The sequence below is a fragment of the Stigmatopora nigra genome, chromosome 5 (genome assembly GCF_051989575.1).
Source record: "Stigmatopora nigra isolate UIUO_SnigA chromosome 5, RoL_Snig_1.1, whole genome shotgun sequence".
Lineage (NCBI taxonomy): Eukaryota > Metazoa > Chordata > Actinopteri > Syngnathiformes > Syngnathidae > Stigmatopora > Stigmatopora nigra.
Genome location: NC_135512.1, coordinates 9,623,462 through 9,640,476, shown reverse-complemented (window position 1 = coordinate 9,640,476; position 17,015 = coordinate 9,623,462). Strand labels below are relative to the sequence as shown.

The 17,015-nt window shown below is 39.2% G+C and overlaps 1 protein-coding gene across 11 annotated transcripts in view; it reads right to left on the bottom strand.

Moving 5' to 3' along the window:
* ephb3b (eph receptor B3b) overlaps window positions 1-17,015 on the bottom strand; it is a 46,439-nt gene that overhangs the window by 9,599 nt on the left and 19,825 nt on the right. For 3 of the 11 annotated variants that reach the window (XM_077716197.1, XM_077716207.1, XM_077716200.1), the window contains exons 2-10: window positions 12,973-13,037; window positions 10,221-10,893; window positions 7,536-7,691; window positions 6,298-6,633; window positions 4,670-4,794; window positions 3,899-4,061; window positions 2,772-2,880; window positions 1,394-1,446; window positions 728-967 (exon numbers count right to left, since the gene is read on the bottom strand). In XM_077716197.1, the coding sequence (XP_077572323.1) occupies window positions 728-967; window positions 1,394-1,446; window positions 2,772-2,880; window positions 3,899-4,061; window positions 4,670-4,794; window positions 6,298-6,633; window positions 7,536-7,691; window positions 10,221-10,893; window positions 12,973-13,037 (1,920 nt within the window). The remainder of the gene's footprint in view (window positions 1-727; window positions 968-1,393; window positions 1,447-2,771; window positions 2,881-3,898; window positions 4,062-4,669; window positions 4,795-6,297; window positions 6,634-7,535; window positions 7,692-10,220; window positions 10,894-12,972; window positions 13,038-17,015) is intronic. The other 8 variants (XM_077716204.1, XM_077716206.1, XM_077716208.1 and 5 more) reach the window with 4 other exon arrangements.

Here is a 17,015-nt window from a genome sequence, read left to right as displayed (position 1 = left end):
CAGCTAACTATGGGTAACAGGTAGGTAAATCAGTGGCCAGCCAATCACAGGGCACAATGAGATGGACAACTATTCACAATCACAACTAGGAGAGATGTAGTGTTCAACCAGCCTACACTGCATTGTGGGATGTGGGAGGAAACCGAAGTAGACTGAGAAAACCCACGCAAGCCTGGGGATTACATCAAAACAACAAATCTGGGATCGAACCCTCGACCCCAGAGCTAACTAGATAACCACTTGGCTGCCTATATATACATATACTTGAAACTATACACAAATCTAAATAGGTGCAATGTACTTTAGCTTTTAATCTATTTTTGTTGCTTTGCAATGGCGAACGTATTTGAACTCTGATTCAGAGCTCAGTGTTAATGTGACTGAATGTTTTCAGTTTTTGTGGGCTTTAAATTTTACTTCATTCCCACTTGCAGTATCATAGTTTAAAGCTTTCATGAATTATTTCACAGTGATTAATAAACTGTTGGGTGTGAATATGAAGGTCCTTTGTGAAACCAGTCCTAAGAAGGGCTCAACATTTCACACGGGGAAAACAATCATCTAACACAGGAGTGTCACATCTAACCCTAATAAAGGGTGGTGATCAGGTGCCTCTGATAATCACGTCTAATTGAAAATAATCAGATTTGGCTGGAGAAATGTGTGAGACCAGAGAGGAATTTCTAAGAGGTGACAAGTCAGATAGGGAAAGGGGGGAAGGGCATACCGATGAATTGAGTGAAAGTACCGCTTGGTGTGAAGTCCTCTAACGGTATGGCCTGGAGGTGACTAGCAGTCTTCCCCCTGTAGCTCAGGAGCTTTGGTGGGTTACCTGCGCCGATGACCTCCTCGATCTTCACACAGGAGACGTCAATCTCTTTGGCAAACTCCCTCACAGCTTCGTTAGGATCCTCATAGGTGAAGGGGTCAATGTAGACTTTCATTCCCGGAGTGACTATAGGGGATTCAGTGGCAAGAACAGGAGAGTGAATCTATGTTGCTATGGTCCAGATCACTTACTATACAGTATGTCAACATTTAGAATCACTGGTCAATTTAGCTTAGTAGGATTCTCAGAACACCTGATCAATATTGGGATTACATCACATCCATAGGCAAAATGGAGTTATCTGGAATTGAAATAAGCATTGCAGTGTATCCATGCCTTTAGGTAAGGTGCCACAGAAAATGGCAGTGCATCAATCAGTAATTTTGGTGTTTCACAAAAGTAAGGTGTACTTTTTAGCAATAACAATTTGGGATTCACTAAAATAAAAATATTTGACCACAACTGAAAACAAATGCGAGAATGCTGAGGTAAAAAACTGAAAACATTTTGGGAAAACCTGATCTTTTTAGTAGGTAATACAAACATGCCAACTAAGATACTTACTATACTGCTGAAGTTTCTCTGTGTATTCTGACTCTGAGCCATTTCTTTGTTTTCTGTTTAGAAAAAAAAGAATCTGGTCAAACACATGGTAAAAATGTGGCAACAGTGCAGCTACAGATCACTATTGGTGTCTAGAGCAACATAACAAAGCTGTAACAGTGAAAGTATGGTGAAATACAGATTTCATCCTTTCTGACTGGTGTCAAAACAGTAAGTAAAACTTCCATTTCTGCATAACTAGAGAAGCTGAGAGAAAAACTGACTCAAATGTTTTTTATGTCTTACATCAAATGGCTGAATTTAGTTTGCTCAAATTCTTGCTCTCATGCTGTGTTCTTAATTCGCTCCCTAATTTTAATGTGTTACCCCGCCCATTCTCTTTCTTTGTATTATCCACTATTTTTCCCCAATCAGTAAATATTATGGTGTAGCGAGGGAGCAGGTTTTTTTTATTTTTTAAATTACATGTTTATGGACTTCCTTTGTTGTATAACCAGTTACCAGGGCTATAATACCCAGATGTGATTTGCATCTTATTTCAATTTCTAAGTTGGTTTCGGAATATGCTTAAGCCTAGCGTTTTGTATAATTATTTTTTTCTGCTTTCTTTTATGGCAGTCGAAGAAGTAGTCAATCTGAGACTCTCCGAAATACACAATGAAATGGTGTGAAAATAGAAGAGAATGGAGATGCAGGAGGGGTAAGAGGAGGAGGAGCCAGGGAGATTATTATGCATTGTAGCATGACCGATACCCACGCTTGTCAGGCACTGCCTGAGCAGGCTTGAGAAGGAAACAGAGTGGGCGCCTAGCGGTGATGGGTGCCAATCTTTTCACATATATGATTATTTAATCACACGTTGCTGTCTGCTTGACAAATAAATTGTGTAAGTATAAACACATTTTGTAAAGGGTGTGAATGGCAGCATTTTCTTTACATGCTCCCCACTAAAATGACCCTGGAGAAAAGGACACAGGAGGGTTTTTTTAGGGTCGGAACACTGCACATCTCATCTTGCAGCTGCTCCACCATGCGGTGTTCGAAGTGTAAATGGATGTTTTATCTAAATATGTTTACAATACACAGCATCATAAGGCTGTCTGTGTTTTCAGTGACATTAAAGGAGGCACATTGCAATTCATTGACACAGTTCTGGTTTAAGTTGTAAGACATGGAAACAAAGTTGACACTTGAAGTTACCTTGGTTTCCTCAAATTGAAGTCCAATAATTTAATGCAAGAGATGTAACAGTGGGACCAAGTTTTGTGTGTTTGTTGTAAGATCAACAACTAATTATGTTTTAATTGGTAATCAATTCATCCACTGTTTTATCATTTTTTATCAAAATTATATTATTAAAAAGGAATTACATTCTTACCTGAGGCAAACAATGGCGATGACCACAACAGCAATGATGAAAACAAATACTGCAGTGGCTGATCCTACAATGAGTGGAAGTTGCTCCTGCCATAATTTGGGTGGGTCAGCTTGAGGGTTAAAGAGAAAGAACAGTTGTGATTCCAACTAGGGATTTTTATAAGCAATATAAGCTTTGTATAGTCAGTACAAAATGTGTGCAGTATGCTGAACTTTTAAAAGCCTCGTAGCAACCATCAATATGAAAGGCTAAGAAATGTAAGTCACATATTTGTTCATCTCAACAGTATGTCCAAAATTGTAAACTTTGAGTATCATCTAAGCCTGATTTCAACCAGACATAAGACATGTCAGAGAATACTCAGCCTAAGTATAAGGGTGTCATTGAGTGATTTTTTAAATATTTCTTTTTAATAATCAAGGGTATGTTTACACCTCTAAGTACAAGTGCATCTTTGTGATTTACTTCGGCATTAAGCTGAAGGCAACTCTGGCCCTGCGGGCGTCCTGAGTTGCTGTTTACTGCGGCTGCTTCACTCTCGAAAAGCTCCGTTGAAAAGAGAGATGTTTCTCCCCACGCTCAAAAAGCCTTAGTGGCATAGAAAATGAGTTCAGTGTATATGAGAAATTTCTAAACAAAATAGTATCCACACTGTAACAAGCAAGCTATGGTAGAAAATAGACTTGAAGCACTTGAGTGGTGCTTAGTTTAAGCAGTAAACCAAACACGCCTACAGCGTCTGAGACATGGTGTCATGCCCTTCACCCCTCATTTCAATTCATATTGCCAGGTTTATGTCACACTGACTCATGAATAACACTTCAAACAAAAGGAACATAATATTGAAATTTCATATTTTCAAATATTCATAGCATGACCTATCAAGTCATACATAGTTCAAGTGAAGTGGAGTCTCATGAAAGTAAGGTCACTGTGAAGTCTTGCATATATTTTAGCCTAGCAAATCCTGAAATCAGTGACATATGACTCAAATTGGATTTGATTCAAGACAAGTGACTCAAGTGACCCATTTCTGCTATAGAGCTACTGTAACTACCATAGAGGTTTCACTGATATGCCCCATACATATAACCATGAATAATGAAATGGATATGATAGTGACATACTTTGAAGGTTGGTGCTGAAGTCAGCTGGGCTGCTATAACGACCATAGCCAGCCACTGTTCGTGCACGGACCTGCACCACATAAGGTGTGCCAGCCTTGAGACCTTCAATGCGGGCGTTGCTCCGTTGGGCCGTCATTGTATGAGCGATGGCTTCCCCCTGATCCTACAGAGAAACATATCGAATGATGAAAGTTACAACAACAAAAAAACGTGTCATACAAAATCCCTGGGTTGTTTAATTAATCCTCATCTCACTCTTGTTGCTGTTCCTAACACGGCTGACCAATTTCACTTTGTTAACTGGTGAAAAGGGATTGGAAGCATAAGAGGCGGATATAGTGAGACATGTTATAGCTGTCTTGCTAATCCATTGGGAAGAGTGCAAGACAACAAACAGCAGATATACACTGAATGCCTTTGTTTACTCCCAGAGGCACTTCCAGTCACAGTTCTGTTCACGCCTGAAAAAATATTTTCTAATGGAAGGATGGAAAGAAGACTAGGGATGATGTGGATGGAGAAGAAGTTTCGGAAGTTTGCAGAAAGCCAGAGCAGAATGGTGATAATAGTGACTACACAAATGGGGAGAGAATAAAAGAGGGATATAATTTGGGGAGGATTACTCAAACAAAGATTGGTGACTCATTTTCCTGCAACCATGTGTTTATCAGGAGTGGCATTGTTTTGTTTATTTACAAATGCACAGATGACATGGTGACCACGAGTGTCAGTGAAATTGGATTGAATTAGAGGATTTACATTTATGTTTACCTTCTCATGGTACTTAATCTCATAATCCAAGATGATTCCGTTGGGTTTTTCTGGAGGCAGCCAGGACAAACTCATCGTGCTCGCTGTGGCCGCCATCAGGTGAACTGTGGGTACTGCAGACGGAGCTAGACGGGGTGCAAGGAGCATATTTTTGGTAAAAATTAGGGTTCCGGGCTGTGTGGTTCTTCAGAAGCAGTGTTATATTTTGTAAAACTAATTACTATTATTATGGGTGAAATGTCAGGTGTATTATAACAAAACCTAATAGTAGACACAATATGGGCCATGACTTGGTAAAGTAATAGTTATAGTTCTGTTCCATTTGTTTTGATATATTAGTTTACAGTTGTATTGTTCGAAATGCAAATTGCATTACCGTAGGACCATATATATAGACTGTTTTTTCTTAAGCTTTCTCCTTTTCTTCCGCAACATACAAGGCTTCCCATTTACTAAGAATGAAAACAGTTTTTTTTTTTCTAAATCCCACACCCCTCCCATTTTTTTTACTGCAAATCCATTTTGTGTCTTGGGCTGGGCATCTATTTGTTTCCTCTCCCCCCTCTATTGCTCTCTAAAGCCTTTTTTTCTACCTCACTCCCATGCAAGCCCACCTTATCCCAGACCTCTACCACACACACACATCTTTCTTTCTCAAAAGACAATGCTTCCAGAGTAGATCCCATGCTAACTCCTGCCGAGGGATTAGGCTCTGTCCTGGAGGGGCAGATGTAGTAACCATGGAGGTGGCCTCCAGGGCTTATCACTAGCCGTGTATTTATTTTGGTTCTTAAAGTTGGAGAAGGTCTAGAGACTACACCAGCAAAAATCTAATCCCATCTGATGCACCCTTGCCCCCTTTTTCCTCTCCCCCTCCTCTGATCTGACCTAGGCTTCCCATGAATAGACAATGGGTTCTGTCCTTCTAGTGCAGTGCCCATCATAAAACACTGAACGCCTATCATAAGAGACAAAGGAGTCTTTTGGTCCAAGATCCAAAAAGAAGAGGCTCTCCTACAGCATCTTTACGAAGAGTAAAGCCTCAAGTGTAAAGAACAAGGCCATAGAGAAGATGATGGGTGTGTGTATGTGGTGGCCAACAAATAATCCTCTGAGTTGTCTGAGCCTACCAAAAGAGCCCATTTAACAAAAAGACCTAATATATACAAAATTGAATTTAAGAGGTCAAAGAAAACCAAAGCAAAGACATAAAAAAACGGAAAAAATATTTTCATAGACCTGTCACCTTTATGGCTACCAAGTTAGATTTCTCAATCAAAAAAACACTTCAAAAAAGTTATCAAAATAAAATATCACAGTAAAATATAATCTGGTAATCTTCTATTTACAAAAAAAAATCTAAAAATGAACAACTGATTACATTGACCTAGTTGCTGGTGTTGCCGAAGGCTGGTGGAACACTTGGTTTGGAACAGTTAGATGCTAGAATATTGAGGGTTCATCATTTTGAAAACACACCATCTTGCTAGTATTGATGGTAAAACAAAGCAAGCTCAGGGTGGGGAATAAATACTTAGGCCGTGATACGATCCTGTAAATGTTAATGTAATTTATATATAGTTATGTATATGAAGCAAATAATATCATTACTGCGTAGTTGGACATACCAGCCTGATTAGTGGTGATGTTTACAGCAGAAAACTGAGGTGTGTAGGGGCTCTTGTTGGAAACTCCATTGACTGCCTGGATTTCAAAGCTGTATTGTGTATGGGCTTGAAGGTTGCGCACTGTCACTCTGCGCTGGGTCAAACCCAGGTGGCGCGGCGAGATATCCACGTTGTCATCACAGCGGGAACACATTCCTCTTTCAGGCAGGCACTTCTTACAGATGACGCTGTAGAAGGTGTCATCACGTCCCCCCAGATCCCGCGGTTCACTCCACTCCAGGACAAGTGAGGTTTCATTCACAATGGAGATGACATTACGTGGTGCAGAGGGAACAGCTGCAAACGACATGATGGGATGAGGAATTTAGATTGCGAATGAGTCGGAATTACATCTGTCTATAATAGGTGTATCAAAATTTATCTTTTCGACTGTGCAGTCATGTACAATACTATAAAAGTCAAATTTGGATTATCATACTTTGATTTAATATGCATTCAATCATATTTACACATTTTTTAGCCATATCTTCTTGTTTTATAGCATTGATTAGAATAGGTTGTCTTTTCCTCTTAATGCGTTTGTTTTGCCTTGGCTCGAAGAAGAAAAAGTTTCAAATTTAAATTCCATGCTAAATTCAGTGCATGGTTGTTTTCGTGCATCTACTACCTGTGAGTGTTGTGAGCAAATGATTTGGGTAGGAGGGCAGGTGATAATATTTATTGGCAGAGACAATTCTTATCCAATTACTGGAACCTTATCGCTCATTACACCGGGGGACACTTAGCCACATTCACCATCTGAATAACCAATCCACCTCAGCAACAGGCAGGAAATATAAAGTCTCTACCATTCGTCAATGAACATGTCGACTCCTGTGTCCACATGTTTGCATTTAATAAAACCACGACGGTTACTCTATAAAAAAATAAAGAGAAGAGAGACTTGTCTTTGATGGCAGCTGGGCCAGTATGATAACGTTAGTGATAACTTTGGGAAAGCAAGCAGAAGTGTTTGCCTTCTGTGGGCACGGATGGGAACAAACTCCTGTTCCAAGTGGTGATAACACTTATTGATGGGCCCAAATCCCTGAAGGGAAGTTTGGGACTTACAAACATAATTTAAACAATAATTGATCTGTCAGGTCAATTCTAACCACAAAGCCAAATGTGACAAGTCTGTTTAGTAGGACAAGAAGAAAAGTGATGAATATAAAATAAATAACTAAATATTTACTTACTTGTGCATTGGGAGTCAGGTGGGTCTGTGTCTGAGCGGTAGTATCCATTTCGACAGGAACAAACGCTTGCTGCTCCTGCAGTAGCACGACTGTTTGCGGGACAAGGCAAGCAGAAACCTTCTCCTTGCTTGTACTTAAAAGTACCAGGACTGCAAGCTAATATGGAACGAAAGAGGATTCAATCATTCAGCAAGGAATTAGAATTCGACAAGATTGAATTCATTTGAATTTTCATTACAGTATAACATGACATTTGTGGTTCATGTTTTTTTTTCCAAGACCAAATAAGATTTTAAAATTATTTGTGACACTCAACTGCATAACAAAGTCATCAGGCGTTTGTAGGAAATACTGTCCTATGTTGAATTACTTTTCTAATTGACTATGCTAATGTTTGTTAATCTCCAGTGGAGAAAATTCACACAACTTTTCGCACAAGAAGTCACACCCAAGCAAGGAATTATAATGTAGAGAGGTAGTAGTGTTTCGAGCCAGAACAACCTAGAATATAAGCTATTTGCACCAATTCACATGCATTAATTTGACATACATATAAATATAATATAAATAAATACAAATAAGATATATTCTAACAAAGCTTTCCTTCAGCCTGACTGCTTCTCTTTCGCCACCCTCCCATTTTTTTTTGTAGATAAGACCTGACTGAGTTTTGAAAAACTTGAGAAAAACTTTAATTAAACAGGTGATTGTTTTTTTTCCTATGTTTCATGATTGTGTTTTGCGTATGTTGTTATATATTTTTTTAATCAATTGAGGTATTGAAGACATGCAGGTAAACTTGACGTGAGAACTGGCGGCTCTGGATCTTTGAAGAAATGTGTCATTAAGATAAGATGATCTTTATCAGAATTATAAGTAATAAAGAAAGAAGAAAAGTTGGCTCAGTGTTACTCATAATGGCAATGAATCCAGCTATATAAAAACGTCTCTCACCATGGCCTCCTAGTTTGATTTACTTTGGTTTAGACTTCCTGTTTAAAAGGTGGGAGGTCACTACAGCAGACCACTTATTGCTCTGCTGCTGTGTTCTTATTCACCAAAACCCAATATTAGCACATGGCCGCCAGTTGGCTGAGTCGTGTACATTAGCACTGGGTGTGTTTGTTCTTGAACCATTAATCAGAGTTATCCACACCGCTGGCTAAAAGGAAGTAGCACTAGATAAACACATAAAACTGACCTTGACATATAGCAGGCGGCTTCTTGCATTGCCACCAGGTTCATACAGTTTCATTTAGTTCAACTCAATACAAAGAAAACGAAAGGCAATTGCCCAACTCCCGGGAGTTAAAAAATATAATTTTAACCATGTTAGCCAAATGAAAGAATTGAGGAAGTGTTCCTATTATATTAAGCTTTTTCTCCGCGTAATAAAAGTGCTGATCAATCACTTCTTGCGAGTAAAGAGGTCGTCCTCCCCCTTTCATCCATTTTACCCCCAAGGAATCAACCAAAGAATGAGAAAGAAAGAGACAAGGGGGCAGAAAGAAGGGAGGGAGAGGGAAAAGATGTGGAGGCAGTGAAAATGTTAATCCACTAGCTTTCTTCCTTTCCTCTCACTCTCCTGTGTTTTATCCTCTCATGCAGAACATAGAGCTTAGGAAGATGATTAAAATGAATGGTGAAATTGGAAAGTGTGGCAATGAAGAGAAAAAAAAATAGCAAGGCAAATGAGCAGAAAGAAATCGATTAATAGCAATGCACTTGTCCTTACTTTCAATCGAATGGTGTATTAATGAAATGGCCTTTAGATTAGAATAGAACAAGCAACAAGGATAATAACAGTTAGATGGAAGTCAATTTTGTCAATTTGAGAAGATCAAGTAGACACTGTCTCTTTAGACCAGATGGAAATAGTAAATTTCTCCTCATCACGGCCTTGACACATTGGCAAAATAACGAGGTTTTAAAAATTTGCATAAAATAAATCCGCACAAAAAGGTACATCCTTTTTTTTTCTTTACATGAGATCCAATAAGAAAGTTAAAAAGTCTTAACATTAGACTTGCATGTTTAAAGGAGTCTTCTTGAACCGTAATGGCAAGCGGAAGTCTTTGGACATGCACAAAATATGCATTCACTTTGTCACTTCTTATCGCATCTGCTCATCAGTGACTTTCCTACCTCCTCTTATATCTCATTCTACTGTAATTATTTGTCTTAAAGAACCTGATCCTAATTTTACTCCGCCATATCATTCAGCATACAATCTATATTCATCCTTTTGTTTCCTGCTGTCGCCTGCACTCTATTTCAGACAAGACCTTGCATGACTATATTGACCTTGCTCTCAACCTCTGTGAACTCCCTGTGTTCTCCATCTGCATTGAAACAACGATTGGGGACTTCCCTGCTTTCATAAATACCTCATGTATTTAAACTTTTTTCTGAACCAGGTGCCTCCCCAAAATTAAGTTCAAAAGGGTAACTCTTGCTGACATCATCATACATTAGATTGATGTTGCAAACACCTCAGCACACAGTTTCTGGTGCCCAAAAAGCCTAAGCAGCTGAATAACATGCACTAACATAATAACAATACATGGTCTTTGGGACAGAAAGTGAGACTTTGATTTTTTTATCCTTCTTTTTTTCCATCTGCTGTTTAACATGCCTTTTTCTTTTAGAACATTATTACACAATACAGTTCTCCTCATTACTCACCTTGGCATTGTGTATCCTTCATGGCTGGTTCAAAACCAGCCGAGCAAGTACAAGCACCCACAGGAACCATCCATTCTCCATCTCCATTGCAGTAAAGTTTAAGTGGCACAGACACTTCCAAGGCATTTGGGACACAGGTTCCAGGTGCAATCACCAAAGACGTTGCCTCAGCTCCAGTTGCTGTCTCTGGAAAAACTGCAAAGTTTGCAATGGTGGTCGAGCACTTCTTATAAAAAACTCTCACTGAGATCAGTGACATGCAAGCCCCAAGGTCCTGGAAGGCCAAGTAGAACCCAGCTTTAGACAAAGGCCCAAAGCTTCTGACTTTAGTATTAACCAGTCCAGCATCTAGTTTGGAAAAGCTAGTATCGGGGGCAATGGTGTCCACTTTGACATATGGATTTTCCATCCAGAATGGACTGGTTGCTGTGGCTGAATCAGAGTCAGACTCGTAGTAGAAGAGGTTGAACGTCTCTTTGCAAGAGCCTGGGATGTTTGGGATGCTGTTGCAATCACGGACTGTGAATTTCATCTCCACATATACACGCAGCACATCCTTTCTTGCGATGAAGTCACTGCGTAGCCAATTATTCTGGTTGAGCTCCCTTACATTACAAACTTGATAAGTCCGGATGGGATTCATTGCATCATCATAGCCACTCACTTCTTCCCACTAGAAAGAAACAGATACAAAGATATTTAGATTTATCTAAACAGCAAATTGAAAGGGGATAAATATTGCAGAAACTATTGCGGGTTATTACTATGTATTGCCTATCAAAGCTAATCACAAAGACAGCATCCATCCATCTTTTTTATATGGAGTGTAATTTGTTTGTAGGAGTGTATCTAATGAAATTGACAGTGACTGATTGTGTGTCCTTAGTTATTGTAAAAAAAAGCGAGCACTGCAAATTCATCACACTGACGGCAGGCAGCCTGACACATTTTAAGACAGACTCCAGTGCAGATTAAGCAAATCCAGTTACCTGAATAGTGGAGACATACATATAGCTTCTTTGCCAATGATACTTTAATTAAAGTGATCAAAGCATCAATTACAAAGGATTGAACTAGGTTAAATTTTCTTAACTTTTGGTGAGTGAACGCAACCCTGCTATAAGAAAATTGTATTATAGTAAGGCAATTTTCCGTCATGAATGCAGACACCACAATTAAATGGTCTCAGTATCAAACGAAGATTGGTCTCAGTATAGAGTGTCTGACTGGTTGCCTGTCTGTAAGTGGGTATACTTTATTTTCTTATTTTTTTTTTGTTAGAGTTGTGAAGGCTGGTTTTCTCTACTGGTTTTCTCTATCTCTCTACTTGATCTCAGTATTTCATAATAGGCTTTCAGGTATGACTGACACTAGCTAAGCCTTTTTTTTTTAAATATGGAGGCTCACTTCATACCAAGGTTCAACTCCAGTCTGTTTTCCATATCTCCCTCCTCCACCACACCTGAATCAAATGATCAACTCATCAGCAAGCTGTCCAGAAGCCCGATAATGATCCTGATTATTTGATTCTGGTGTGTTGGAGGAGCGAGACATGGAAGACAGACAGGACAGGTGCCCTTGAGGACTGGAGTTGGTGACCCCTGCTTTAGACTGTCCATCAATTGAAGAGGAGGGCATTTTTAAGTTACATGCTGTATTGAATTAAGAATTTGAATCCACATATAATTATGATTGGGAAGGGGTCACAGAGCGGGAAAAGAAGATAGACATCATTGATGAGACATAGGCTATGTTGATGGTTTGTTCCTTCGATTGTTGCAGCGAGGAGCTCTGGCTCCATTAAGGATGAGTTACTTATAGCAAAATAATAGGAACAATTTGACTAAGAAGAGTGGGTGACTTAGAACAGTTGGGGTGGAATTTCCTTGTCAGTGCGCTGGGGGTGTAAACAAAGTATAAAGATGGGGGTGCCACCTTTCAGGGCAAAAGGGCCACAGTGAGAGGTCCCTCTGGACAAAGCACTGGGAGGAGTGCTGGTGGGCTTTAAAGTGTAGTTGAGGAGGTCAAGACTCTTTTCTGGCCTCCTACTTCACAAAATGTGAAAACCTCATGGGAAAACAAAATGAAAGTGTCACTGGTAGTTTGTGTGTGGTAGATTCCAGTGGGTGCAAAAGGTCAATGTCGAAAGATGGGCTAACCCATGAGGAAAGATGGAGGTAAACATGATACATATATTGTATTGTCTATCTATTTGAATACATGAGCATACTCTTGAGGAAAGGGCCATGTACATACACATTAAATTTATGTCACAAAAGGCAAATGTACCCTAAAGTCAGGACATAGGTTCATTAAAATTACATTTTGACTTATTCATCTACCAGGTAGGTAACCTGGGCTAATTTGATGACTTTACAAACCTATCAAAAATTAATATTCCACCGTCCCCTTTAAATAATAAATAAAATAGCATAGTAATCATTACCTCTGGGAATGTATTGCATTAGTGATGGTTCATTGCATGTAACAAATGAAACATTTTCAAATCAACACCACATTTAAAATTGTTTTTGCTTTGAATGTCCATATCGGATTTCTAGTACATTGGCTGACTGCAATTTACACTCGGAGCACTAGTAGTTTAGTACTTCACAAAGCTCAGTGAATAGCTTGGTGCTGTGATCATAATCACCCTAAAATATATAGGGTCACCTTGATATGTATCTAATTTCATGCACAGTGATAGCAAAAGTGTGTGATGTCACTTCAAACAGGCTGCATAAAAACTCACCCCAGTCTCAGGTTGTGCAGTCCAGGCTAATTCTGTAGTGGCCCACTTTGTGTCCATCAGTGTTTCTGGAAAGATGAGCAAAAGATCCAGGTCAGAGAAAAAGCAAAGAATCAAGCAATTTCAAAATTTACAATCAGTCATCTAGATAGAAAACATTCACTAGCCTCACAATCATTGTCATAAAACAAAGAATATTATAGTGTTGTAAATGGTAAGAGCAAACATTTAAAATATAATGATGTCATTTTTAGATCTGCAGTATTGCAGATTAGACAAAGAATCCTTGTTTGAGTATAAGCGGAACATATCCAGACAGGAATCCCAATGGCATAAAAGTGAAGTGATATGGACCATTTTATGGCATCTGCTTGTTAAACTAATTAGCTTTAATTAAACCTGGCTGTACACAGGAAGAAGGGGGGAGAAAAACAAACCACTGTATGGGTAGCACCTATCTATAACTAAGGCTTTGCTTCACACAGAGCTGTCACACAAACAAACACACACACACACACAGTAACAGGCAGTAAAATCTGACATGATATATAAGCCGACAGAAGTCCTAAAGAATAAGTGATAAAGGAATAGTTCTAGTCTTCAACAAAGGTTAACACACTTCAATTGGTTTCACTTTAATCAAAATGACACACTTAGCTCTTAACTTGCAAATAAAGGCTTAAGGTTTGCGCTTCATACACAATATAGTGGACAATGCAGACTGCTGCAAATCGTCTTTTCTACTAGGAACCTGCTTTTCTTCTTCTATGCTGCCAACTTAGTGCTAGCAGGGAAAGAGGAAAATAAATGTGGAGTCTTTTATTACCTGGAGCTTGAGGCACAACATGAAGCCAATGTTATTATTTCTACCACTGTGCCATGAGACAAGATAGCCTAAAATGATGAAAGGGCAGGGCTGGTTAGAAGGCTTGTATTCCTTCTGGTCATCAGTAGAAGAATGGAATTACTTATCTTGCCTCCCCATTGTATGTCTCCTCCCAGAGTGACATTGGTTGCCAATAAATTACACGATATGGATAAACCTATGCACTGGTCAGAGGTCACTGATTTTCGGCATGTTTGAGTTAAACCCAGATTTGTTTAATAGGGTTAATATCCATGATCTATGGAGGCCTGCAGATTTTCTTGGTCAGCAGGATTATGCACTCACTACTTAGGATATTTGTGGTTTATTACATGAATTGTGAGTTAATGTTTTGTACATGGATGTATGACTGTAGCCCTGCCGACACAAAAGTGAACAAAGTTCATGACAAAACGAAACATCGAATCTGAGTGTCTATGTTACAAGTAACTTTAGCTTTCTCACCGCCGGCATAATGGCCTAGAACGTTGAAGCCAGTCATAACTGTGCCTATGGGAGTGGCTCTGAGAGCTGAAGCAAATAGAATGTACACGCAGCTGTACAAAGTCAAAGCCGGCTTACTTTGTCAACCATTCAGTGCCTCTGTGCTGATGCTGAAAAAACTTTAGAAAAGACAAATAACAAAGGCTTGTACTTTTGTTGTTGCGCCCTTTTTTGTATGACCCCACCATTTTCCCCCAAGCAAGCGCAGGCTTTGGTTTTCATCTCACAAAGCATGCCAATGAAGTTGCAGAATGACTCATGTCATAACAATGAATGATTTGAGGTCTGCTTTTGATAACTATGTAGGAAGTAAGTGTGTTGTCTTTTAGAAATGATACACCTACCCGAACTGTTGTGTTATATTATTATCATTATTATTATTGTCGTTATTACGCATGAGCTGTAAGTACATTGACCGGACTTATCATTAAAGCTGACCTTGCTGAGAAAGACGCCCACTGCAGTACAGTTCGAAATGAAAAGGACGTAACAATGAGGGAGGAAGAATGAGTGGTTGGAAAATGAAAAGGAGACATGCAAAGCATACACCTGGCCAATTTGACTTTGGAGTTTTGACCATTCAAGAATGCAGAAACAACATGCATACAACACGAAGCCTTTCCTGAAGCATCTGCATTGTTGAATCTCACCAAGCCTGTGCTTGCATCCATCCCAAAGTGTATGTGCGGGTGTTTTGTGTGTGTGAGTGTGTGTTTGGTGCAAAGCCCTGTATTGTGCCCAAAGTGGAGCATGCATTCTGAGTCAATAGGCCAAAGCAAAAACCCTGGATGACCCCTCTCTCACCTGCTCTGTCCCTATTCGTCAGGTCTGTATATAATTATACTGTGTTGGTTTGAATGATATCCATGCAGACTGATGAGACTCATATATATAATTCAATTTTAAGATCCATAAATAAAATACAGAAAAATATTTGTTATTTGTTAATTTCTTTGTTTGGTGAATGATTTGATGAGAAGGAAAGGTTGAGATGAAAAATAGACCAAACTCAAAATGAAGACCCTACTAGTACACAGGACATACTGCAATGTATGTTTCCACAATAACATCATTTCATTAAACTTGTTCCATTCCAGGATGCATGTGCATTCAGATGTGGAGTGATTGAAGCTTAGCGTAAAATGGAAAACCAAACAAAGTAAATCAGGCGAATGAACATGCATAATGTTGGATGTGAAAGATCAAACACACGGGAGCTTCTTATCTTGTCATCCGTTGATTATTTTGTCTGACACAACCTTTTTTACTGGTTCTTCTAAGACGAGCGGCATCAATGCGTGTTCTTGTGTGACAGATGTGACTTGCTGCATACAGTACATAGAAATGTTTTTCAAGCTCCATCTGCTTGCAGAGTCTATTCAATTAGCACGTCACTGCTTGCGCAACCTTGGAATGCTTTAGTAAAGCATGATTAATGATTTAGGTCAAAGGTACCTGAGATTGCCATACAATTTCAGTAGCATTTTCCTTGCTACAAATTATTTAAAGGAAAAAATGCAGGAAAAATAATTGGAAATATCCCATAAAAGTGGCACACACACACAAAAGGTAAAGGTACATGCAAATCACCCCATCATCCTTTCTTTCATCTTGTAATGACAGGGCTGGGATAATAATGTGGGAGGGCACTGAAGCATTCATCGCTATGGCCCCATCCACACTCACACAGACACAAATTTAGAGAAAGCCCTTGAGATTACAAAGCCTTTTAAAATATTTCTTTAACAGGAGACTACCGACGTAAAGAATCGAAAGACCATAATTGTGGGAAAGGAATGTTGTGTTGTCTCTGTGGACAGGTGAATGTGCTATCTTGAATACCTCTGTATCCGGTTTAAAGTTGCAGACACAACAATTATTCAAGTCATGAAACACTGTCTGTCTTTTGATCAGAAAAGCACACAAATATGTTTTTAAAAGTAGCATGTGGACTAACAAAAATGTTTAAAAAATATATTAGTACATTTAAAAAACACACATTTTCTGCCTTTGAGGAGGCTTATGATCTCCAAAGTGCCCTTTTAGAAATAAATAATTTTAATGACTACTTTTGCAGGGCCCAACAATATGACTTCCCTCATTTAGCCTGATATATTTAGTCAAACATGAAAGTTGCAAGATAAGTAAAAATGTCATATGAAGGTCATTTACGCCAATAATGACTCCCTGAAATCTTTACCTTTAGGCCTCCTCCTTCATAGCTTAATTATCTTCCCCTGACCTTTTTCTCCGAATTGCTTTTGTTTCGTTGTTCCACAGTCAAACACGGCGAGCACATGGCAACTAAGGATGGGGTGGCCACTCCATTAAAATACGAAGGCGTCTGGTTGGCAAACACTTAAGCCTCTGTTTAGCCACAGAAACAGTGAAATGTGTCAACATGAAGTGTGAGGACCCCAAGCTCAACTTATTAGTGCTATTAGCATGATTGCTTTGCTTACTATCTTTGTTGGCTCGGCTTTTGTCGTCCACAGAGAAGCTGTGGCATAGAAAGAGGAAGAGGAGGGACAAAAAGAGACCAGGAGGAGAGGCTCTATTGAAATTCAAATTGTTCATTTTGCCTTTGTACGGGGCCAGAGAGCCATGATTAGAAGAAGTCCATCCCCCACTTTTTTTTAAATAGTTCTCTGCACAACCTCCCCTTTAAGACAAACAC